This window comes from Mandrillus leucophaeus, unplaced genomic scaffold (genome assembly GCF_000951045.1).
Source record: "Mandrillus leucophaeus isolate KB7577 unplaced genomic scaffold, Mleu.le_1.0 Scaffold351, whole genome shotgun sequence".
In the NCBI taxonomy this organism is placed as follows: domain Eukaryota; kingdom Metazoa; phylum Chordata; class Mammalia; order Primates; family Cercopithecidae; genus Mandrillus; species Mandrillus leucophaeus.
In genome coordinates, this window is record NW_012103710.1 from 225,792 (window position 1) to 251,748 (window position 25,957).

Here is a 25,957-nt window from a genome sequence, read left to right on the forward strand (position 1 = left end):
TGCATTGGGGTTAGTCTATTTGATACCAATTCTTAGAAGTTTGTTGACTTACTTTATGACCTATTATGCTATATTGATTCTCAGAAAATACTTCATGTATGTTTGAAATGAAGGTTTAGGCTCTAAGTCTTGAACGTGACATTTTATATACGTTAAGTCATAGTGAATGTCATTTCGGTATTCTTCCAGTCTGCAGACCATTTTTCTCACATCTCAAGCTCCAGATTCCCGAGTCTGCCATCTGTAATCAAACATACTGACACAACCTAAAAGAACGTTTAGCTGTCTGTAATTCACAAGCTTTTATGGTCCTAGTTGTATCTCCGAGCTAAGACAAAAAAAAGCTGGAAGTGGGATGAGGGTACCTACCCCCTATATTGTCTTCACACTGTGGTAGTAGTTTCCCAGACAGTACAGGCAGACTTCCCTCTGGTACACACAAGCTAGATTGTTTTTTAAAGAAACCACATCTTTAATTCCTGTGTGTGCTCTTTCCTAAAACTGATCTGGCTGAAACGGTGCCACAGGCCTCAGGACAAGGCATCATGCTTTTTTACTTTTTTTTTTTTAAGATGGTGTCTGGCTCTGTTGCCCAGGCTGGAAGTATACTGGTGCGATCTCAGCTCACTGCAAGCTCCGCCTCCCGGGTTCATGCCATTCTCCTGACTCGGCCTCCCAAGTAGCTGGGACTACAGGGGCCCACCACCATGCCCGGCTAATTTTTTGTATTTTTTAGTAGAGAAGGGGTTTCACCGTGTTAGCCAGGATGGTCTTGATCTCCTGACCTCGTGATCTGCCCGCCTCAGCCTCCCCAAGTTCTGGGATTACAGGCGTGAGCCATGGCGCCCAGCCGGCATCATCCTTTTTAATAATTATTCTGGCCGGCCGCGGTGGCTCACGCTTGTAATCCCCGCACTTTGGGAGGCCGAGGAGGGCAGATCACCTGAGGTCGGGAATTTGAGACCAGCCTGGCCAACGTGGTGAAACCCCATCTCTACTAAAAATACAAAAAAATTAGCCGAGTGCAGTGGTGCACACATGTAATCCCAGCTTCTCTGGAGGCTGAGGCAGGAGAATCACTTGAACCTGGGAGGCAGAGGTTGCAATGAGCCAAGAATGGGCCATTGTAATCCCGTCTGGGCAACAGCGCAAAACTCAGTCTCAAAAAAACAAAAACAAAAGCAAAACAAAAATTATTCTTTTCATACTTGACAAAACAAAGATATACCTCTTATCCATTTTGAATCTTACCAATGCACTTTGGAAAAAGTCTCTAGACAATTGGTAAAGGGACATTAAAAAATACTGGTGAGAAAGAGATGACACTGAGTTAAAAAACTTTTTTTGTGATTTAGCTGGTTTCTAGTATTTTGCTTTCAACAAAATTGAAAGATGATCCAACTGAGTCATCAACTGATAGAATTCTGGTACGTAATTCTAAAGGCGTTAAAAAAATTAACAGTACTATACAAAATTGCTTTTTCATCTACTTGTCATTTTGTACTATAAACAGATTCTCAGGATTTTAACATCAATGAAAACAAAAATAGGAATAAAATTGGTACTAACTTTTATTATGAAAACTCAGGAAGACCTGTTTATCCCACTAAAAGATATTTTTGGTAAAACTTTTTGTTTAACAGATCATCAAAATTAAACTATAATGATAGTAAACATTAAAAGCTATAATAGATCAACCCCCAAAAACTCAGGCAGAAAAAAGGTTTGTTTCCCTTCACCTGAAGTGTAAAATGGTTATCCAGGACTGATGGGTTGCCCTCCTCTAAGCAGTAATTCAAAAAGCCATTATTTTCCTTCTTGATTGTATATTTGAAAGCTATATACAACTCTGCATCAAGCCAGTGGAGCGGTAAATGGCATGGGAGAAAGGCATGGGGGAAGTTACACCAGAACTGCAAGTGCTACACATCACTTCTCCTGTTTTACTGATTAAAACTCAGTTACATGGCTACCCCATCTGCAGTGGTGGAAATAATCTAGCCACATAATAGGAAAAGGAAATGGTTTGGCAATCAGTTAAGTCTCTACCATATATATTTATACGGTTTTAAACCACTGTGTAGTTATACAGTATAAAATTGGAGAGAAAGTTTTTAAATGCCTAGAATCTTACAGGAAACAATCTCAAATTTAGATGTAAAGAAGTGTCACGAAAGACCATCGATGTCTAACTTTCACACATAAAAAAGCAGGATAAAATTCTTTGGAGGAAGCCGGGCACGGTGGCTCACGCCTGTAATCCCAGCACTATGGGAGGCCGAGGCAGGCGGATCACCTGAGGCCAGTTCAAGACCAGCCTGGCCAACATGGTGAAACCCTGTCTCTACTAAAAATAAAAAATTAGCCGGGTGTGTTGGCACATGACTGTAGTCCCAGCTCCTCAGGAGGCTGAGGCAGGAGAATCGCTTGAATGTGGGAGAGGGAGGTTTGCAGTGAGCCGAGATCATACCACTGCTCTCTAGCCTGGGCGACAGAGTGAAACTCTGTCTTTAAAAAAAAAAAAATTGTTTGGAGGAAGTAGATTGGATGAGAGATCAAATCATTATGGCATTCAAGTTCCTTTAGGTAAATGTTAGAGAAACATATAACAATTATGTTTTAGAACAGCAATATTAACTATATCCTAATTTCCTTCCAACTATTTAAACTTAAGATGAAAAATCTTAAATGTCAACTTTAAAAGTACCAGGGTCGTAATCAAGTTTTTCAAAATTATTTTTGAAGAGCTTCTAGAGCTCCAAAATGCCCCCAAGAAGAAACTCGATTGTATTTCACAATGAGAAAGGAATGAAGAAAAAATCTTTTAAGGTTTTCTCCTCTCAGTTTCTAAACTCTTCTTATCACCCTTAGAAACGTAACCTCTTCAGCTCACGCAGAGCACTGTTGTAGGGTCTTGAATTAATTCACCAAGATCCCACTGTCAGAGCCAAGTATTTTAGGATCTAACTAAAATTCCCCTAAGGGAAGTTTCCTATTCTGTGCTAGCCTTTACTTTGAATCATTACATCATAATAAAAGAAATTTTAAGACACGGACAGAATATGGCCAATAGGAAAACCTGCCTTGAAACTCCTCATTAAATAGCCTTATACAATATTAACTTTACTGCTTTCAGTCCTTTGCCCAAAGGTGAAATTCTTCACATGATAAAAGTGCCCTGGCCTTGCATTAAGTCTCTATAATTCTCTTGGGCGACTGTTTCAAAGGAAAGAGCTGATTTTACTATTTCTCTTATCTTCTCTCCAGACATCCAGTGATAATACTCTTACCCTATTTGGGACAATGAGGGGCATACTTCTCCCACTTTTTTATTAGAAACATAGAAAGCAACCCAGTATAATTTTTAAACAAAGAACTTCAAAATACATTAAATTTAGAGATATATCTCCCTCGTTGCAATATACAATATATTTTCGAGATGTGGTACAAAGATCTTGGTGTGACTCATATTGAGAGTAATGAACCATAGACAGTTTAAAGCCACTGCTTCCTATGAGAAGAAAAAATTGTTTCATGTGAGTGTCACCTCTAAAGAAGACACATAACAGACACTAGTACTCAACATTCATTGTGTTTATTTTACTAAACAGTATGGTTCAAAAAAACACAAACCGGAAAACCTTTATTTAAAACTAGTCCAACTAAGTGGATGGGGCTGACTCCATCCCATCCCACCCCCGATCTTTCTATATATATGGAGCTGGAACCCTATCAGACCGTGAACATTCATGTATACTTTGTCTTTCCTGTTGAACATGAATAAACTTCTTCGAACATAAATGAACTTCTCTGAACCAAAAGAAACAAATGAAGTTTTACAAGATACAGGCACTTTATGTTCCCAGTTTTAAAAATAAGCCAAGTGAAAAATATTTAATAAAAATAACTGGAGCAGAGAAAGCTTTAAGAGTTATACCATTAGTTCAAATGACTTACACTCAATGCAAATAGACAGCATCAAACAGGAAAACAAACAAAAATTTAACTGAGGTTAATGGTCATATTTGTAATAAAAAGAAATCCAATTTACCAAAATTGGAAAAAAATGGCCATTTGAATCCAACTTAAAGATATGCCAATAATGTGCATTAAATCTGTGTAACTATGCAGCTGAGTAATATCTGAAAGCTTTGCAAGAGTGTGTGGTTAGTGAGAAAAGCAAAAGGTGCTTTTATTCCACAGTATCTGATTAAACAAAACAAAGCAATTTACAAAAAAAGTACCAAATGATACTTCAAAATAAATAGTTCATCATTTTGATGAATATATACATGTAAAGTCCTCTTCTTGGGGATTTAGCTATCTAAAAGTGGCATATCACTATCCAGAGGTGCAGGAGCAAGTTCACATAAATAAAACAGGGTAGCTTCACTAGCTTCAGCTTCAGTCAATGGCTCCAGGCGAACAAGCTTACTTTGGGTTGGTTCTGGGTCTAGGCTGCTATCCAGAAGCTCATCAACTTCTATGGGTTTATCTACAGAGGACAAAACTTCTGATGATGCTGTTGTACTCGCCTGTTCAACAGAAGAAGCAGGGTTCCCATCGAGGAATGCAAGAAGTGGAAAGGCAGTATACTGGATAAGCTGCTTATCTATAAAAATCAGAAAAACACTCTAATCACCAGCTTATATTGAGTTCAAGCTGAGGGGAAAAAATGAAAACAAATGTACACATAGGCAATTACTACTCTCAGATAGCCAAACAAGAAATGACATGATGCACTATGCCAATAAATTTTAAAATGTGCAAGTCAGTAGTTCTCATTCAACAATTAAAAAATGAGTTTCCTAAATAGGAAAGAAAGAAAAAAAAAAAACTTTAAGAATTGTTACCTCACCAATTCAACTTGCTCTATACCTTGACACACTATTCACAGAACTAAAGCCAGCATATTCAATTGTTAAGACTACCCTTGGCTTGCACTTGTTTCTACATAGGATTAAAAAAACCTACATAGACTGAATACTATATTTATACCTACCTGGTTTGGATTTAGATTTTCTTCCCTCTTCTGAAACTGGCTGAACTACATTGTTCTTAGTAGTTTCTAATCCTTTATTCTCAGACTAAAAGAAAAAAAATATATATGTAAGTACTTGTTTCATATTTTAGTTTCTGAAAAAAATGAAAAATTGATACAATATGTAAATACTGGTATATTATCTGAAATACATGAGATGGGGAAACATCAGGAAAAACGGGCTACAGAGAGAGATTTCAGTAGAGATAACAAGACTGGTTAAGGAATTATTGCTGTCACTGAGGGGATAAAACAAAGAACCTGAATTAGGATATTCTATATTAAGGATGAAATGAAGGGGGATTTCAACAGCAGAACAGATAGAATTTGTCAAGAGTAAAAGATCAGAACGAATCAAAGATGACTGGTTTCAAAATGTTAACTGAGAGATAATTATGCAATTAAATTCATTTTAAGTAGTTTTGATTTAAAAAATGTATTATACATTTCACTCATAAACAGAATTTTAGCATAAGTGAACACAGAGTAGCTCAGGATGACATAATGACATCCTTAAAACTATTTATCACTATTTAGAAGCCTCAAAGTTGAGGTGGTGTTTCTTCTTGTCCTTTTTGTAGCTCTGTCAGTTCTTTTCTGTCATTTAAATTGCTTCTTTGAACCACTTTCTTCTCTCCTCACATCTGATTGTGGTAGGGAAATTATATCTTTACCTTGTTAATTTCTTCAGTGCTCTTTTCAGTGATGTTCACACTCTGAGGTGCAGAGGTTCTTAATTTTTCCTGTAAGTCCCAGACATCTGCAAGTCCCAGATATCTACATGCTGGCTAAATATATATGGTGTAACCAACTGTAAACTAATTACAGTAATTCCCCTGATATTTAACATAAAATGAAGCTGTATAAGTTTTAGGATTTAGAGAAGATAAGGGCTCCAAGATATAATAAAAACTACGAAACCTTTCCAAAAGTGTACATAAAAATATTTCATCACTTAGCATTCACAATAAATATATAAACATTAATGAAATAATACCAACTTTATTTTTAGGCTTCCTAAAATAGGTATTTTCCAAAGATATCACTGTTATTCTAAAACATGAGAACCCGATGACAAATGGATTTCAAATAGACACAATAAAAAATGATAAAGGGGATATCACCACTGATCCCACAGAAATATAAACTACCATCAGAGAATACTATGAACACCTCTACACGAATAAACTAGAAAATCTAGAAGAATTGGATAAATTCCTAGACACACACACCCTCCCAAGACTAAACCAGGAAGAAGTCGAATCTCTGAATAGACCAATAACAAGTTCTGAAATTGAGGCAGTAATTAATAGCCTACCAACCAAAAAAAGCCAGGACCAGACGGATTCACAGCCGAATTCTACCAGAGGTACAAAGAGGAGCGGTACCATTCCTTCTGAAACTATTCCAAACAATAGAAAAAGAGGGATTCCTCCCTAACTCATTTTATGAGGCCAGCGTCATCCTGATACCAAAACCTGGCAGAGACACAACAAAAAAAGAAAATTTCAGGCCAATATCCCTGATAAACATCAATGCGAAAATCCTCAATAAAATACCGGCAAACTGAATCCAGCAGCACATCATAAAGCTTATCCATCACAATTAAGTTGGCTTCATCCCTGAGATGCAAGGCTAGTTCAACATACACGTATCAATAAATGTAATCCATCACATAAACAGAACAAATGACAAAAACCACATGATTATCTCAACAGATGCAGAAAAGGCCTTTAATAAAATTCAACACCCCTTCATGCTAAAAACACCCAATAAACTAAGTATTGATGGAACATATCTCAAAATTTTAAGAGCTATTTATGACAAACCCACAGCCAATATCATACTGAATGAGATTTCATTTCCCATGCAAATTCTTATTAATTCATAGTGGCCAATTAAGATTGCTGTACTGAGGAGTATAAGGCATCTGATTTATTAGGAAAGTGTTGTAATCCATGTTATGTAACACCTGTCATGAGCAAGGGAAGGACAGCTGATGTGGCAATTATTTGAAAACATTAAAATCTAGATTCAGAACTATAATGAAAAGTCATTCTCAAATGTAATTTTTCTACAGCATTGTAGAGCAAAATGCAATTTGTTGCTTAACTGCTTACAGTTTTTGAAAACTATAATCAAGTTCTTGGTTTCTGGAATAAGAAGATGGTCCACAAATAAAAAATGACTCAATGTCTAGTCACAAATAAACAATAAAGCACATTCACTAAATGAACAAATGATATGGGTCCATTCAACTTAAACGGTCCATGAGAATAACATTCAGTAATATATTTACTGAAACACAGAGCATGTTACACAAAATCTTACAATATAAATCCAGGTAAACTATAGTCCACATGCCAAATTTAGCATGCTGCCTGTCTAAATGAAGTTTTTTTGCAACACAGCCACACATTCTTTTACATATTGTCTGTATCTGCTTTTGCACTACAATTGCAGAACTGCATAGTTATGACAGAGAACACATGGCCTGAAAGATAAAGTATTTACTAGCTGCCCCTTTATGGAGAAAGTATCCCAACCTTCAATATAAATTATCTGAATACTGAATGTATAATCAACTTCCTAGTTCACAAATTCATACATTTTTTAAGCTCTAAGTTATCCACAATGTAACTCTGAAAATATAGAAAGTCTGGTCAGGCTTACATATGACAATTATCATATAAATTCCACCCCTCACCCTAATCACTCATATTTATTTGAGATGTGCTCATTTTTGGACTCAAAAGAATCAAAATTCTGGCTTCACTAATCTGGAATTTGGACTTGATTTACCTTTAACCAGGCTTACTAAACAATTTGGTACAAATAAAATATAAAGGGAGTGAATACCCATTCATGACAATAAGTTATACAAAATACAATGATATATAAACATCTGCTCTAATAACTTCAAACTGTCCTTACCACTCATTAAAAACCAGTTCCACAGAATCTCTTTTCAACACTTGCTAAGCCCAAGTGCAGTTCCCATATGTTACCAAAAAAAAAAAAAAAAAATCCTTATTACTTAAAAAAAAGTCGAAAATCCATACACGTTTCAACTTCCCTTTTCTGCAATAAGTAAGAATTCCTGAGTTTTTACTATATGCTAATGATAGAACTCATAAAAAATATGGGTACCATAAATTTTTAATAAAAAAGTTGAGAATAGAAAAAATAAGAATGTAAAATGCTGCCCACAAAACATGAAGAAATTATATTTTAGTTACTTATTTCAATATACCAAGTTTAGTCAGGTGATCTCCCAGCACCAAAAGAAGCTCATTTCATACTGGTAGTTAATCCCACAAGTGCCAAAAGTGGGTAATGGTTCACCACATAACCAAAAGCTAATTTTTCAACTAGAATTTTATTATCCTGATCACACATACTGAGTAAAAATATAAAATGTTTTTTGTAGCTGGGAGTGATACTGCTCTCTCCTTATTAGGACGTTTTTTGTAGATTTTTATAGCTATGGGTCCTGAGCAACATGAATTAAAACTTACTTTTGTATTATTGATGTAATCTGTGGGATTCATCTGCACAGAACTAGTGAAAAGCTGAAAGACCAAACAAGAAAGATGATAAGTTTAAAAAATAATTTAAAATAATTGTGTGTTCAAAATTGTTACACAGCCATGTTGGGTGAAGAGATGTAGCCCCTACACTAGGAAGCTTCTATACAGTTAAACAAGTTTGAAAGAGAAAAGCAGAAAGAAAAACAAACAAAAGCAGAACAAGCTAGCCCATGCATTAGATGAAATTTCATGTTGTAAGAATTTCTCTAAAAAACACTGGAGTAAATCACTTGAGACAAATAGTGGTTTTCACCTCCTCCCTTCTTCATTATTTATCATTCAATTTCATTTCCTTTATTTTTTCTCTCTAAATGTCTTTGGCCTTAAGTGGTGCGCAGGGTTGTGAGACCTCTGCCCTGACACTGAGCCTTCATTGAATACCTGGTTAGGTAAAAAATTTACAGAATATGCTCTATGACAGTGGCTCCTAAACTATGCCTCAATTGAAGCCCTCTGACAAATGGCATATCTACTTGTTGGTTCTTTTCACCACATCTCGCAAGGAAAATTGTAAGTGCTAAGATCACTGCTTACTGTACTCCTCAGTCTAGCCAGTTTATAGATGTAACTGTAAGTCATAAGCTTTAAAGTCATTCATTCCATAGAAATTTACTGAGTATCTTTAAGAAATAAATGATATCATAAAGACATCATTCCTGCTCTCTAGGAGCTTACAATCTAAAAGGACAAGGTAAGACCAACATCAAATAGCAACACATGTTCAGATACAATACAATATTTTAACAGAAGATGGTGGTGCTCAAAAGCACTAAGGAGTTAAGAGAATGGGAAGGGAGGAAAGCGCACAAAGAAACATATATAATGAAACAAAATGGGCTGATAAAACTATGTGATATAGGTCAGTACCTAGAGAATATTAGGTTAGAACTTGGAAAGGAGAAGATGGGGGGAAGAACGCATGTGTATAACACTAGTGGCATCAAAAAAGAAGGTAGGATATGTTCCAGAAATAGTAATAACACAGAAGTTCTAAGTTGAATAAGTTATATACACAGGTTTGAAAAGTAGAGGCCATATCCTGTCAGCAATAAGAGCCTTGGGAATGGCCTGAATGATGAAATGCAGTCACTAAGTTGGCCTTTTATGAGAATGAACACACCAAATGGTTCACAGGATAGAATGAGATGCAAAAAAAGCCACAGGCAGATCCTTCCCCCATTCTCTCTAGACACTGATTCCTCTCTTTAAAGTTCCACACTCACGGTAGTCCTACAAAAATCCCTGGCTTTGCCTTTTCATTTCCTTCTCCTTTCTTACCAACTACTAACCTCAGAAAAGGAAGAAAGCTCAGATCCTTGAGAGTAGTTACTCATGATAATCAATCTCTACCAGTTTAGCTTATCACTGCCTAAGAAGCCTAACTCACATTTTGTCGCTACAGAGAGTGGCATCTGAGGAGGACCAGCTCTGTAAGCTCCTCTATTCTCCTCTTTGCCCAACAACCCCTACCCACTAACTCAAGGATAGCCTACATGTATTCCCAGGAGACGAATGGTAGGAAAGGTAGATCATATATAAGCTGACACAGCTGGTTGAATTCTAAGGTCTGGCCTCTCCTGCTGTGACCCTACTCTGGGTTACCAGTACTGAACTCCTCAGAGAGAAGCTGTAAACTTTTCAGCATACTTATTCACATTCTTACCATCTTTGTCGTCTCAGAGAACAAAGCAGCATAGGTAGACTTTTTATTTATAACAATACAGCATAATTCAAGGATAAAATAATGAGGGTCTTGGATGAGAAAAGCAACAGTGAAAACAGAATATAGGGATGGCTTGTGAATGCTATTTTAGAAAACAGGACTTAGTGAATGATGAGAGAAAGAGAATTCAAGGGGATTCTGTGAATAACTATCCTCGTAAGTAAATAGAAGTCTAATACCATTACAGAAAATGAGAAAGTTGTAAAATGTAGCTAATGCAGAGAATAAAGAAGTTTGTTGTTAAATCAAATAATCTGAGGTAAGAGCTAACTGATGATCACAAAGTCATGGAATTAGAATTCAAGTCAAGTTTACTTTAGAAAAATGTTAAGAGCTGGATATACACATTTAAAAGCAATCTTACAAGCCAAAATCTCTTCACAGAGGAAGAATGGAAAAAGAAGAGAGATAGACAAAATAAAAGAGACTGAAAGATTGGGTGCATTAGGGGATGCCCTTAAGTAGAAGACAGTAGAAAAAAGAAAAGCTCTTAGATAAAACACAGAAGATTAGGGAGACAGGGAGTGAACAAAAAAGTACAGCACCTCCAAAATCAACAATAAAAGATCTATTGTACAGAATGCCCAATAATGTTAATAACAGTGTTAATTATTTCTAATTCTTGCCAACAGCCCTTCATGTTAGACATTAGCAACATTTAACAGATGGAGAAACTAGGCAAGAGAGAGTAACTTTTCCAAGATTAGTAACACAGCTAGTAAGTAACATGAGCCAATAACAGAACCCAAACTTGTCTGATTCAAAACAAACTTTCCACTAGCCCAATGGACTAATACAGTAAAAAGAAAAGAAAAATCACACACAGCGTACTTACAAGGGAAAAAAACAAAACAACACAGGCAGTGCAGAGTTAGAGTTAATAAGCAACACAATACCAAGCTTCAGACAAAATAGAGTAAAAAAGAGGTAAATATAGCTGCTCATTTCTAAAGTTTTGTAGTAAAGGAGTTAGAGAAGCAGAATGGTAAATGAACAAAGCCAGATGTCAAAATGGTTGTTTTTTAAGATGGGGCAGATCTCTAACTACTGAAGGCAGATGGGAAAGATGAAGGCTAGAGGAGAAAAATACAGAGGCAAAGGACAGGGGTACAAACTGGTTTAAGGAATTACTTCTAAGAAAGGATACAAGATTGGAAACAGTCATTACTTATGAAAGAACGAGAGTATAGTTAACTATCATCTGTGAATAAGGGATTGTTGACTGGATAAGGTCTTTACGGCAAATAAATGTGGTAAATGTTTTAAAGTTGAATTAAAATGACCTAGCTGAAGACTATAAGGGTTTGAACATGGCCAGGATTATGGAATTTTATTTCATAGGATCAACAAACACTGTCGTGTTACTGCTAAGCTGAAGTAGGTCATCAACATGGATGTAAAATTCAAATTAACACATATTCATAAGATAGAAACACAGGTCAAAATGGAAAAGAAATCTTCAAAGAAAGTAAAATTCACTCTGTGAGGTGCTAACGATTTAGTAAGAATAAGTCCTTGGGACATTGACAAGGACTGGTGAGAAGCAGAGGAGTAATGCAGTAAATCAATGAACTTGAAATAAGACTGAACAGCAGAAAGAACTAATTCTTGTTTAGCCTGAGAGGCTTCTAAAAGGGTAAGAGAAGCTGCAATGTAAGGCAAGAAACACAGAAAAAAGACAACATAATTTTCCAGGATAAAGAGAGAAAACTGTTCACATCAGAAAATGGAAATAGGAGACAGAACAAGATTCATCTGAGTGGGACCAGACCATGTAGGAAGCTTTAGATAAAGAAGGAATAGCAGGGACAAGAGAGAACAGAGTAAGAAAGGTGGTTAGTGGCAGAAACCGTAGATAAAAGAATTCTCAGTCCAGTCAATATTGAGGTCAACTTCATAGGGATGGTGGATTGGAGCAGGGGAATCTTGTGACTCAAAATATAAAAATGTAAAAAATAAGGCAAATATATTAAAATATATTTGAGTAAAAAACGTTAATCCCCAAAGTATTAAAAGGTGTCTCCATGCTATTTCCCGGCTATGTACCTCTATTACTAATTTCCACAAATTCCTATTTACTGACAATCATTCTAGAGCAAAACATAAAACAGCAACAAGTCCAGACAAGACCTGAACTTAACAGTACTGCTGAAAAGATATGATATGTTCCCACAGGGAGATTAGCTCAACTGCTACTCCAAGGCAGGTGGTAATCACTCTCCTTCAATGTCCCAAACCTATCTTTCTGATAAACAAAATCATTAATTTAAAAAAAGAAAATGCAAAAACAACCTGTAGAATACAAAACAAAATGGCGTACTGCTTTTTAAATAATATACATAAATACACAAACTACCAGTAAAGCAAAGATTACCCAAAGTACCTACATCAACCAGGAGATCTGGGTCTATGCTAAATTGTCTTCCTGATAGCATGGCCTGGAAGTCCTCTAAACTGCAATCAATACTGTCAAGATAATCCAACAGCTCAACCCTAAGGGGAAAAAAAATTTTAAATCAAATATTAGATATCCTTGTTTTTATGTTTAAAAATCACCATCACAACTTGGCTAGGCAAGATATTTCTAGCAGCTGCTGCATCTTTACTGGTTCTTAATCTTAAGAGATAATATTCAAGAATAGGAATCCCTGCAAATTTGGTTAACTGAAAATTCACAGCCTTTACAGAAAACTTTAGTATTTACAGAAAAAAACACCCTGCAGGAACAGTCTGATTTACCTTTTTCCTCTATATATTATAAAATGTTTAATCTCATTACTGATTATTACTAATTATTAAGTTTTCTTTGTTATAAGTCCCTTACTAGAAATTACATTATTCTGCAGTTCGGATACACAAATATATATAATCACAAACACTGTATGTACACTCAAAGTAAGTGTATCATCAAAGGAATCTGAGAAACTAGCAGGAAAATACCAAGACTACTTTTGGGATGATTAAATCCCATTCATTACAGAACTCAACACTAACCAAAACAGAGAAAGGTGGATTATGTGGGTTCATCATCTGAAAGGAAGATCACTCAAAAGAGAAATAGAATATGTGAAGTGAACAAAGAAAGCAAATAATTTTAGACAACATCTAGATAACTACTCACTTTCCCAAAAGATTGATGTTATCATTCAAAATGGAATCCATCATGGTCACTGGATCTTCTGAGGTCAGACTGGATGAGCCATTTAGCTGGACAGCACTAGACATGAGAGGGCTGCTGCCATCACTGCCTGAACTTAGGGATTCTCTGGCTGGTTCACTCTGCTCTCCACTCTGAATGACAGGTGCATACTCATCTTCATTGTCATCTTCAACGATGACAATATCAGGGTACTGGCTACAGCTAGATCAGCAATAAAAGAAAGAACCTATTACACTTTCAAATTTAATAAGTTCATACTATCCATTCATTCTAAATGGAAACTCTCTCCCATACCACATACTGAAAGGCTTAAATTTCTTGAGCGAGCAGCTTAATCACAATATTGGTACTTCATAGTATAGAAGACCACAACGATTCAATGAGAAGTGTTTAACTACAAAATAAAAATTAAAAATCAATTAATTTTCAGTATTACCTCCTTTGAGAGGAAGAGGAGGTGAGGCTTTATCTGGTTGAATAATTTAGCTTAATTATTCAGTTTAATAATCCAAATGTGAGAAAGATTGTTAGTCTTTCAAAGAACAAAGTAGTTTTGAATTTTGCTCTGTAATAAGAAAAGTAATCAATATTTTCATACATTTTATCTCACAAACTCCTTACTTGGAGGGATCAGATATAACATCCTCATTAGTTTCTGGAATAACTGGGATATTTTCTTCATCTGCATTATCATCAGTAACATCATAAATAATGATGTCATCTGAAATCCTCTCCCTTGGCTTTAAACCTTCAGTCCTACTGTGTGGAACCTAAAAATTCAGAGAGAAAAATATATCTAAAAATCAAAATCATTGACTACCAAACAAGATATCATTTACAAAATAACTGGGCAACTACTACTTACTGAATCTCGGGGTATGCAAAACAAGTATGTTCTCTGCTCTTATGGAACTTACATACTAATTGGTACTAGTAGCACCAATTCACAGAGGTATGAGGTATATTAACTGCATTCTACACTTAACTACTTCTTTTACTGTAAGGGAACCTGAAGATGACATCCCTAAAAATGTTTCTATGGAAAGATCTTCAAATTTTACAGTATTTTTTATGCCTAAAGAGTAAAAAAGTCTTAGGACTTCACCAGAAATTTCAAGCACAACCAGACAGCCACCGTGCTGACAGGGATATTGTTTCAGCTCAAGCTGCTCTGTTTTGAAATATGTTTTATTCTTATTCATTAAATAGCTTCACTAAGAGAAAAAAAATGCACTTCACCTATCTCAGTTACAGGTTAGCTTGGCTTTTTAGCAATGATTTTTTTAAACTTAATCTACAGATATATTCAGGCTATAGCTGTATAAGCAAAGTAAGTTCAATCCTGTAAAGCAAACTAAAGTCATTATTAAAATGCAAAAATCTATAAATTCCAATACTAGATAATAAAGAGGCAAAGGATGTGAAGTACTTTAAAATATATAAACCCAGTCAAAAATGTAAAACTCTTCATCCACTTACATGAGCCTTCAATTCTAAAAACAAAATAGGTATGCTTGATTATTTTCTAACAGTAGTGAGAAAAGAAATCAGACGTGAGGTTAAGTTTGATTGTCCAAGAACAAAAATCTTGTTACTTTAATAATAAATCTGAAGAACTATTTTGAATTCTGAAGTTTGAAAGTAGTAACAAAAAGATAATAAAAACGATCTGGACTTTGGACTGGACTAATTTGCCACTGGATAGAAATCTGACAAATCATCCGGAAAGCCTGTGACAAAATGAAGGTAAAAATTTAAATTGCTGGAATAAAAAGCAGTCTAGTTGGTGCACATTAATTTAAAAAAAAGTTGAAAATAAAATAACCAATGTAAGAATATATAATCACATTAAATTATTATATTTTCAAAATATTCAATTATTATATTAAAATGAATAAGCCAGGTGCAGTGGCTCATGCCTGCAATCCCAAAACTTTGGGAGGCTGAGGCAGGCAGATGGCTTGAGTCTGGGAGTTCGAGACCAGTCTAGGTGACATGATGAAAATCCATCTCTACAAAAAATACAAAAATTAGCCAGGTGTGGTGGCACACACCTGTAGTCCCAGCTACTCAGGAGACTGAAGCAAGAGAATTGCTTGGGCCCAGGAGGTGGAGGTTGCAGTGAGTCAAGATCGTACCACTACACTCCAGGCTGGGTGACAGAGTGAAACCCTGTTTCAAAAAAATAAAACAAAACAAAACAAAAAAAAAAAACAAGACAAAAAAAAAAAGAAATGAATAAACTAAATCTCTATGTTTAATAAATCTCAAAAGCAACACCAAGTTAAAAAAAAAGCCACACTGTAAAATGATATGCACAAAATTATATTATTTATATGAAGTTTAGATATATGCAAAATAATACCAAGTACTGCTCCTGGATTCACACATACAAAATGGCCATGAGAATGATAGATACTAATTCAAGATAGTGACTACCTCTAAGGTAAGCAGGGACAGTAAAGAGGTGAGACAAGAGAGGGGGAGAGAGAAAAACTTGGAAACAGGCAACTGGAACAACTAGATTTGTGAAGATTTATTTCTTACAATAATCTAAAATAAATAATAAAAAATGTCACAGTTTAACAAAGCTGTGGGATGAACACTTGAATTGTTATTCACCACACTTATTTGAATGCATGAAACACTGCCATAATAAAATTTAGTCTGACACAATAAATATAAAATAGACTCTAACTAAAAAATTACTTTATGATGGTGATTATCAGTTGGTTCTTTGACTATGTGCTGAAACAGGTTCTTCTTTTGGGCTCCATTAGTGTTTAGAAGTAGAGGCCTGAAAACCAGAAGAATATGCAGTTCAGTGACAAACATACAAGGAATTTAAACTCCCTCTATTAACTTACCCAAACACACACACGCACACTCACTTTAATAATGCATAAAAAGGTTCAGTAACAATAAATAAACTTAAAAATGATTACATCTTAGGAACAGAAACTGCTGGATGAGAATATCTACGACTTTCAATTCTCCATTTTTCTACACTCTTTTTGTTGTAATAAACTATTCTCTCCAGTTACACTTCATTGCTTACTGAACTACACAACTCTATGAACTGTATTTATATAGAAAAAAACCAGATAATATCATTAAGAACTAATTAGTGGAAGTAGTTAAGGTCATAAAGCTCTGATCATAATCAAGTTTTCCCCAAATCTTAGTGTTACAGATTATTTTTTCCTTTCAACTATTCCTTTTGTCCATTATTCTTCTAATGTTTTAGCTGTGACGATAGTAGCTACTGACACAGGTATCACAACCCATGGTTGAAATACAGATTTAAAAAGACTATGAGCGGATTAAACTAAGAGAGGTCAAGTAAAACAAAGGTTGATGTTTTCTTTTGAACATATGGCCTCTTTTTAAATTTCCCTCATTCAGGCCTTCTAATGCTACTTTAATAATGTGAATGAAAAGTGAATATTCTTTATTAACCGTACGTATGTCTATAAAGTGACCATTTAGGCTATCCTTATCTCTCACAAACATCAGTAGAATGATAAAACTAAAAACTAATATCACTCTAGAGATTTTAAGAGTATAATTTAACTAAGGAGAATTGTTCTTTTGGGACAACAAGCATATACTCAGCTAACGTAGGCTACTCATAGTTAAACGCTAACAAGTCTGACTGTCTATATACAGGCCATAATGCTATATCATAAAAACTTACCTTTTACGTTTTAAACTCACAAGTTGGTTATTCTGAACCAATGTAACAATAAACTGGACAATCTGAAAAAAATATAAACAAAAATTCTTTCATTATACTGTTAATTCTTCCGTCTCTATTACCAAGTCTTATAAAACAAATTCATATAATAATTTGTCCTCTATTCTAAGTCTCATAATTTCTCACATATTAACACTTGAAATCCAGGTGCACCTTACAACTGCTGTCTAAAGAAACGTACCAGCTTCCAGGCAGTTTATTTGTTTTGGTGATAAGTACCAAACTTGCCTGGGTGTAGACTCCAACTTTTTTACTTCAAATACTTTAAAGAAGATTTCATTACGGTGCAAAAGAGAAAACTGGTGTTTGATAGGCAACATTTTACTTATACCAGGTAACAGAGGCAAAAGAAACTGTCAGTTCCTTCAGAATAGTCATAAAATTTTCAAGTTAGAAACAGCTGATGGGCCAGGCATGGTGGCTCATGTCCGTAATCTCAACACTTTAGGAAGCCTAAGTAGGAGGACTGCTTCAGCCCAGGAGTCCAAGACCAGCCTGGGTAACATCGTGATGCTCCATTTCTAAACAAACAAACAAACAAACTCTGCTTGCAACCAAAGAAAAAAAAAGAAAAAGAAAAACGTTTATTGCCTGATTCTATAAAGATTAACGTTGAGACCTACCTGTCAAAACTTCCTGCTGACAAGGGAAGCTAATCTTTAATATTTGATTAAATTTAGAGAGAAAACTGTCAAGACACACAAACAAGCTTTCATATTTCATAGTAGTGTTTCTTAAAGTGTGGCCCATAAACCAACAACATTAGCTTAGGAACTATGGATATGTTAAATTCTCAATCCTACCACAGAATTGCTGAATCTGAAATTTGGATCATGGGATCCAGTAATGCGTGTGTTTAGAAAGCCCTTTAAGTGTGACTGGATACTGATGTGAGTATAAGAACCACTGGCTTAAGAGTATGTCTTGAAATTACATTGCCAACTTCCTAAAGGTGCTATAAAAGGTGAGGATCATATGGTAAACTATAAAAAGTAGTGTATCACTGAGAAGCTATGAATAAAAGCCAAAATTGATTGGAGCACTATTTAGACTCTGTGCAGAAAGTATGCTTATAAGCTTTGTGAAATTACATGAATTAAATAGAGTATTATCAATTAAAAATATCTATTGTATAGCTTTTAACAGTGAGCATTTCCTCACAAAAAAAGGCTACTAAGAGGTCTGCCTTATAATCAATATCAATTTTTCAATGGACAAAAATATAGACATTTTAACTGAAGAGTTTGATAGTATTAGAGTCTATGAAAAGGAGGGTAGCCGCCAAAATGCTTATGCAAGAGAAAATGCTAACAGTTAATGAAAAGACAATATGTAAGCTTAAAGATGTTTATGATACAACTCGACTTCAGTTTTTTTAATTAATAAATGTTATGGGAAAATTCTAAAAACTTCAGGTTGAATTTATAACAACATCAATCAGTGGCTAAATTAAATTTATTCTATATCTCAATTCTCTTTTGACACTTTTGGATCACATTATACAGGGATTTTTATCTGAAGAAGATAAGGCATCTAACACAGCATGTAACTTCTATACCTGTTAAGTCCTATAACTGGACCATCACACATATTATTCTCAATTAATCCATGGCTGACAGTAAATTCCAGGAGCAGAGTAAAAATTATTGGTTGTTGTTATGCATTATATAAACACCACTCAACAAAGCACAGAGATTCAAACTCAAATTTTAGAAGACAGAATGTTAGCATTCATGAAAAACTGAAATGTCATATAGCTATTTTATCAACTATTCTTGCTTTCAGGAAAAAAAAAATCTACACATTATAGAGTGTTGTAAGTTAATATATTACCAAAACACTGTTTCTGAAAACTATTAACAGACTGTTTCCATAAAGTACAGGTTAAGGTACATCTATTGCTTTAAATCAACTATTCTTAACCAGGCTGCACATTAGAGTTGCCTATGAAAGTTTTAAAAATATGTGTACTTGGACTAAACACTTAGAACTGAATTCTACTACATTCAACCTTCACTTGAACACTAATTTAAAAAAAAAAAAAAAGTAAATCTATGCTGACTATAGGCCACAGGCTGCAACTACTATTCATCTCTGCTTTAAGCCTTCTCCATTAGACCCTGATCCTGTCAGTCACCACCCTATTTTTAGTTCAAGGGCCTTCTAAGCAGAAGCAATCAGAAGCTCCCCCTCAAAAAACCTGTTGCTTTAACTCAGAGTCTAGTTTACTCATGAGCAAAAAATAGCTGCCTTAATTACTATGTTTCATCTCTTATTAGCAAATGAAAGCTGATATGCAAAGATTAAATGACAAGGGCACAATGAAATGGAGGGATTCCAACTCCTATATTAAATTTTTAGCTCACATACTAAAATCTAAAATTCATTTTACTATGTTAACTGCTTTTCTGCACAGACTAATAACTGCATACATTGAGAAATTTTTTGAAGTCATAATTTGGTCAACTGATTTGAAAATATTTGTCATTTATCTTCTGAGACCTTAACTATGCCTTTTATAATAAAAAACAACAACAACAAAAAAACCCAGTAAGGCTGTGTTTTCTAATTTTAAAAGAAATTGGTAGTGTATTAATTAAGCCCATAAAAATAAAGTATTTCAAAGTTGTTATATTAGGCAAAAGATTATTTACTAAAAGCTACTGAGACATTATCTGCAAGTATGGAATAACCATCTTTAGCTAGTGAGAAATTTTTTATTAAAAATATGTAACACTTGGCTTAATTTCATTTCATTTTTTACTTCGATCTGTGCATCCAATATGTAAGAAACTAAGATCAATCACAGATACTCAATACTGACCTTTTTGGGTCGCAAACTGTATCCATTAAACAAATGCAAATTACGGTCCTGGGGAAAAGAGCTTCTTACCTTTCGAATAACCTGTTGCTGTTGTGCATGCTTTGCTCGTAATTCTGACACCTCCTTCCAAAGGGACTCATTCTCACTATGTTATAATTTATTAAGCAACAAAACAAAACAAAAAAATCAGTCAGAAAACCAGACCACAATATCTTTAATTAAGAATACCAGACAACTTAACTACACTTATTTTTACTCTATATATATTTATGAGACTAAGAAAACTTTGGTTCAATTACACAGGAATGACAGCTACCTTGACACAACTCCTGAATCATTCCTTTTTTAAAAAAAAAAAAGGCAGAGCTTTGCTCTGTCACCCAGGCTGAAGTGCAGTGGTACGATCTCCGCTCATTGCAATCTTCGCCTCCAAGGTTCAAGCAATTCTCACGCCTCAGCTTCCTAAGTAGTTGGGATTACAGGCATGTGTCACAACCGGCTAATTTTTTTGTATTTTTAGTAGAAACAGGGTTTCACCATGTTGGCCAGGCTGATCTCAAACTCCTGACCCTCAGGTGATCTACCCACCTCGGCCTCCCAAAGTGCTGGGATTACAGGTGTGAGCCACCACACCTAGCACCAGAATCATTCCTTCTTAAGTGTATTATCTGCTACTCATGGCTATATATACACAGAAACTTAAAGACATATGCTTACATCCATACAGTAGTTGGCAATTTACTACTTTTGACAATCTGGCTCATTACTTTCTGCTTAAAAAAAAATAAGACAGTCTTTCGACTGTGGCTACCAAGTGAATTCAGGCCTTCCTAATCTAACCTTGCAAAACAAAGGGTAGTGATATATACCCAGTACTTACTATACTCCAAGCACTATGCTAGACATTTTATGTGTATTACTTATTTAAAACTTCTCTAAAAACCACCAAGAAATAAGTCATTATCCCTATTTTATAGATGAGGACACTGAGGTATAGAGAATTGAAGGGAATTGCTCAAGATCATACAAATAATTTGGTAAGTGTTGAAGTCAAACTAAAGTCTGTCAGATTCTAAAACTATCTTAAGATCTCTCTCAAACAAAAGCATATGTAAACCACTAAAATGTTATTCTGAAAAAGCATATCCAATAATATGGATATTAACTTGCACAATAACTTGCCAAATATGAATAGCTTCTTCTTTGTTCACCTTTTTTAATTGAAACTGCATTATGCTGTTAAATGTTAGCAGCATGGATAATGCTGAAAAGACGTGACAGACACTCTACCTATTAAATGCTTTAATTTTCCATCTTTTGTTAATCTTCACAAATCATCTTCTTTAATCCAAACTAATATAAAAGGAACTGCGGATTTACATATAAAGGTAGACCAAAGGAGATTTTAATATTTACTGAATAACTACTGTATTTTTCTGATTCAAATTTTAAAATGCTGTTACCTGCTTACTAAACAAAGGTGCGGTGGCTCATGCCTGTAATCCCAGCACTTTGAAAGGCAGATGTGGGCCGATCACTTGAGGTCAGGAGTTTGAGAACAGCCTGGCCAACATGGTGAAACCCTGTCTCAACTAAAACTACAAAAATTAGCTGGCACATGCCTGTAATCCCAGCTACTAGGGAGGCTGAGGCACAAGAATCGCTTGAACCAGGAGGCGGAGGTTGCAGTAAGGTGAGATCAAGTCATTGCACTCCAGACTGGGTAACAGAGTGAGATTGTGTCTCAAAACAAAAACAAAAACAAACAAACAAACAAAAATAAGGAGAAGAAAGTTTCCTCTAAGACACAAAAGATGATTTGGGGATCACTTTCTTTAAGGGCTAAAACTGTGGTCCAAGGAACTGGGTCAAAGAGCAGCTAGTATACACAAGATACATACAGTAAACAAGTTGTTAAATAAAGTACACAAAAAGGGAAAGCCTAAAGCTTATTTAAAAAAGAAATCAAAGTCATAGGTTCCTCTTTTAATGAAGATATTTGAGTTATGATTAACTAAAGTAATGTCCCACATTTGATATGGAAGAGAGAATACGTAAACTACTCTTAAGCCCTTGGCACCTATTAGGATACAGAAAAATTCCAGCTACTTACTAAGAAGAGTAATACACCATCTACTCTATATACAAGTTATTAGTATGGCAAGTTAGAATAATGGTACCAAGAAATGTAGTAAAATACAAAGAAGCATCTTTCTGTAGATAAAAGGTCTGAATAACACTTTTCCAAGTCTATATGAAATAAGTATTAAGCAGGGCAACTCTCTTTTATTATTGTTTTCCGATTTTTTTGTGTCCTACTTTTTCCTAAGAGCCCACCCAGAGAAGTCTTAAGCAACAGCCACTAAACAAAGGATGGGTAACATACAGTGTTTTTATGTCATATGCCCTCATTGTCTATGAACACAATATGAGCTAACCTAAGTAGAATGCTATTTCCTACATCATCTTAAAGACCTAATGTTTATCGCTAAGACTTATACATCAAATTGTTTTGATATGCTTAGGTTTATAACTTCTTCTGACTATCATAATTAAAACAATATTAGGGTAAAGTCTATGGCCACAAATCAAAGTAAAGGGAACCAATACTTACAGAAAAATGACCTTTGATCTTGGCTTCAACAAAGTGATCTGAGTACTTACAATAAAACATCAGACAACCTCCAAACCCAACACACACAGACAAATACTCAATTCCCACATTAAAATTATATTTGGAAATAAAACTTTACCTTTTTAATTCAGAAAGCCTGGACTCAATAGTTTCCTGTTTTATTTGAACCTTCTGAGCACTACTTATAATTTTTGTTAAATCTTCCTGACGAATTTTATTTTCTTCTGGTTTTGAAGATGAAACCTTTGAAAAAGTAAATTTAGAAAATCAAAGAAACAGTAAACACTCATGATTGTAACTCAAAGCTTCCCTATCAGAAGAGGTTTTCGTGGCCTGTTCAGGAAGTGAGATCTGGTTCCAAAAGCCCGGGATGAAATGCTAGAAAGAATAAGCTTCAGAGCTCAATGGGAGGGAATGTAAGGAATAATGTACTTAAAAAAATGTTTTTTAATGTGAAAAAGTTTCCACAAGCAGGAATATCTTAGGGTCTTTTATTCTCCCCTTATGCCAAACTCCTTGCAGTTTCCCCCAAGCCTCTTTATTGCCACATTCCACATTTAATTAAATTTATGCAGTAAGAGGTTCATGCTAGGCCATTTTCTTCCATGGTCCACTCCTTTTATAGATTTAGTAAAATATCTTGTTTTACCAAAAGATATTATGCATTAAAAATGTATTACTGAATGTATTTCTGAAAGCCTACTATGTGGGCATATTTATATTATTAGAAGAGACTTATTGTAGGCACTGGATATACAATAGCAAACTACAGAAAAAGCCTTCCAGGGAGCTCACATTCTAGCAGGAACTTATTTTACTTTATTTTATTTTTAAGCTAACTTAGGAAAAAAATACAGGGGAACAAGTAAAACTTTACTTTCCTAATTCATCCCAACAAGGAACAGTTATGTATTTCTGTACTTTCAACAGTTGAAATAAAAATCTTGGTCAAGCACACTCCAGGTCAATACCCGAATCAGCTCATGTTCACAACAGCTCACCTTCCTTTTAATGTTCTCCAACAAGTCATCCTGTCCTTGTTTGAAGTAAGGATGCTGAAATTCTACAGGACCATCTCTTTCTTGCTTTACAATTCCAGAGTCGATATGTACTACTTTACGGAAACCATCTGAAAAAGATTCAAAATTCAAATGACTAAAATAAACGAGTCAAAATTTGGTGGTGCTGGTATGGAATAATTTTCCTTTACCACCCTAATGGGGGAAAAAATGGCTTCATCAGTAGCTGATAATACTATTCCAAATAAACTGCTGTCCATACTCACACATATTCAGTTGCCTCACAAAGCTTGCCATGTTATTGTGCTTGAAATATTTGGGAAGAATTTCTTTTGCAAATCGTTGCTCATCCAAGACCAGAAAACTCTGGCCATTCTACAAGGGGAAAAAAAAGAAGAAAAAGTCAATTAATTAAGTTCCTATGACACATGGTGATATATTTATACATCCCAGAACTGTCTTGAGTAGTCCTTCCTAGATGTCTTCAGACTAACATTCTATTCTTGATAACAGGAACAACAAACGAATTGCAATTAAGTACCAAACTGCAACTTAGCTTTTTGATGTCAACCTCAAAAGTTTAGGAATATATCTCAAACCAAATGCCACATCACACGCTATGGTGAAATATTAGAAGAATTTCCACTAAACCAGAAATGAGAAAATGAAATACAATTATGTAGCCAGCAGAATTAACATTGTTTTAAAACTAGTGCAATAAAGACCAAAAAAAAAAAAAAGAAAAAAAGATTTTGAGAGGAAGTACCATTTTATAATTACTTGCAGTAGACATAATTGTATCTTTGTACAATCTATTTATTTATTATTTTTTATTATACTTTAAGTTCTAGGGTGCACGTGCACAATGTGCAGGCTTGTTACATATGTGTCATATTGGTGTGCTATACCCGTTAACTCGTCATTTATATTAGGTATATCTCCTAATGCTATCCCTCTCCCGCCACCCCACCCCACAACAGGCCCAAGTATGTGATATTCCCCTTCCCGTGTCCAAGTGTTCTCATTATTCAATTCCCACCTATGAGTGGGAACATGTGGTGTTTGGTTTTCTGTTCTTGCGAGAGTTTGCTGAGAATGATGGTTTCCAGCTGCATCCATGTCCCTACAAAGGACATGAACTCATCCTTTTTTATGGTTGCATAGTATTCCATGGTGTATACGTGCCACATTTTCTTAATCCAGTCTGTCACTGATGGACATCTGGGTTGGTTCCAAGACTTTGCTATTGTGAACAGTGCCACAATAAACATACGTGTGCATGTGTCTTTATAGTAGCATGATTTATAATCCTTTGGGTATATCCCCAGTAATGGGATGGCTGGGTCAAATGGTATTTCTAGTTCTAGATCCTTGAGGAATCACCACACTGTCTTCCATAATGGTTGAACTAGTTTACAGTCCCACCAACAGTGTAAAAGAGTTCCTATTTCTCCACATCCTCTCCAGCACATTGTTTCCTGACTTTTTAATGATTGCCATTCTAACTGGTGTGAGATGGTATCTCATTGTGGTTTTGATTTCCATTTCTCTGATGGCGAGTGATGATGAGCATTTTTTCATGTGTCTGTTGCCTGCATGAATGTCTTCTTTTGAAAAGTGTCTGTTTATATTCTTCACCCACTTTTTGATGGGGTTGTTTTTTTCTTGTAAATTTGTTTTGAGTTCTTTGTAGGTTCTACTTTGTCAGATGAGTAGATTGAAAAAATTATCTCCCATTCTGTAGGTTGCCTTTTCACTCTGATGGTAGTTTCTTTTGCTGTGCAGAAACTCTTTAGTTTAATTAGATCCCATTTGTCAATTTTGGCTTTTGTTCCCATTGCTTTTGGCATTTTAGTCATGAAGTCCTTGCCCACGCCTATGTCCTGAATGGTATTGCCTAGGTTTACTTCCAGGGTTTTTATGGTTTTAGGTCTAACATTTAAGTTTCTAATCCATCTTGAATTAACTTTCATATAAGGTGTAAGGAAGGAATCCAGTTTCAGCTTTCTACATATGGCTAGCCTATTATTAAATAGGGAATCCTTTTCCCATTTCTTGATTTTTTCAGGTTTGTCAAAGATCAGATGGCTACAGATGTGTGGTATTATTTCTGAGGGCTCTGCTCTGTTCCATTGGTCTATATCTCTGTTTTGGTACCAGTACCATGCTGTTTTGGTTACTGTAGCCTTGTAGTATAGTTTGAAGTCA

General features: G+C 35.1%; 1 protein-coding gene across 2 annotated transcripts in view; it reads right to left on the minus strand.

Moving 5' to 3' along the window:
- Positions 1–3,576: 3,576 nt before the first annotated feature.
- The window catches only part of HSF2 (heat shock transcription factor 2), a 37,894-nt gene continuing 15,513 nt past the window's right edge, over positions 3,577–25,957 (minus strand). The window contains exons 2-13 of one of the 2 annotated variants that reach the window (XM_011989378.1): positions 24,016–24,124; positions 23,732–23,859; positions 22,849–22,973; positions 20,165–20,240; positions 17,212–17,273; positions 16,224–16,311; positions 14,136–14,284; positions 13,476–13,715; positions 12,742–12,847; positions 8,560–8,613; positions 5,003–5,087; positions 3,577–4,612 (exon numbers count right to left, since the gene is read on the minus strand). In XM_011989378.1, coding sequence (XP_011844768.1) covers positions 4,317–4,612; positions 5,003–5,087; positions 8,560–8,613; positions 12,742–12,847; positions 13,476–13,715; positions 14,136–14,284; positions 16,224–16,311; positions 17,212–17,273; positions 20,165–20,240; positions 22,849–22,973; positions 23,732–23,859; positions 24,016–24,124 — 1,518 coding nt within the window. In that variant the 3' untranslated portion in view covers positions 3,577–4,316. The remainder of the gene's footprint in view (positions 4,613–5,002; positions 5,088–8,559; positions 8,614–12,741; positions 12,848–13,475; positions 13,716–14,135; positions 14,285–16,223; positions 16,312–17,211; positions 17,274–20,164; positions 20,241–22,848; positions 22,974–23,731; positions 23,860–24,015; positions 24,125–25,957) is intronic. The other variant, XM_011989379.1, reaches the window with a different exon arrangement.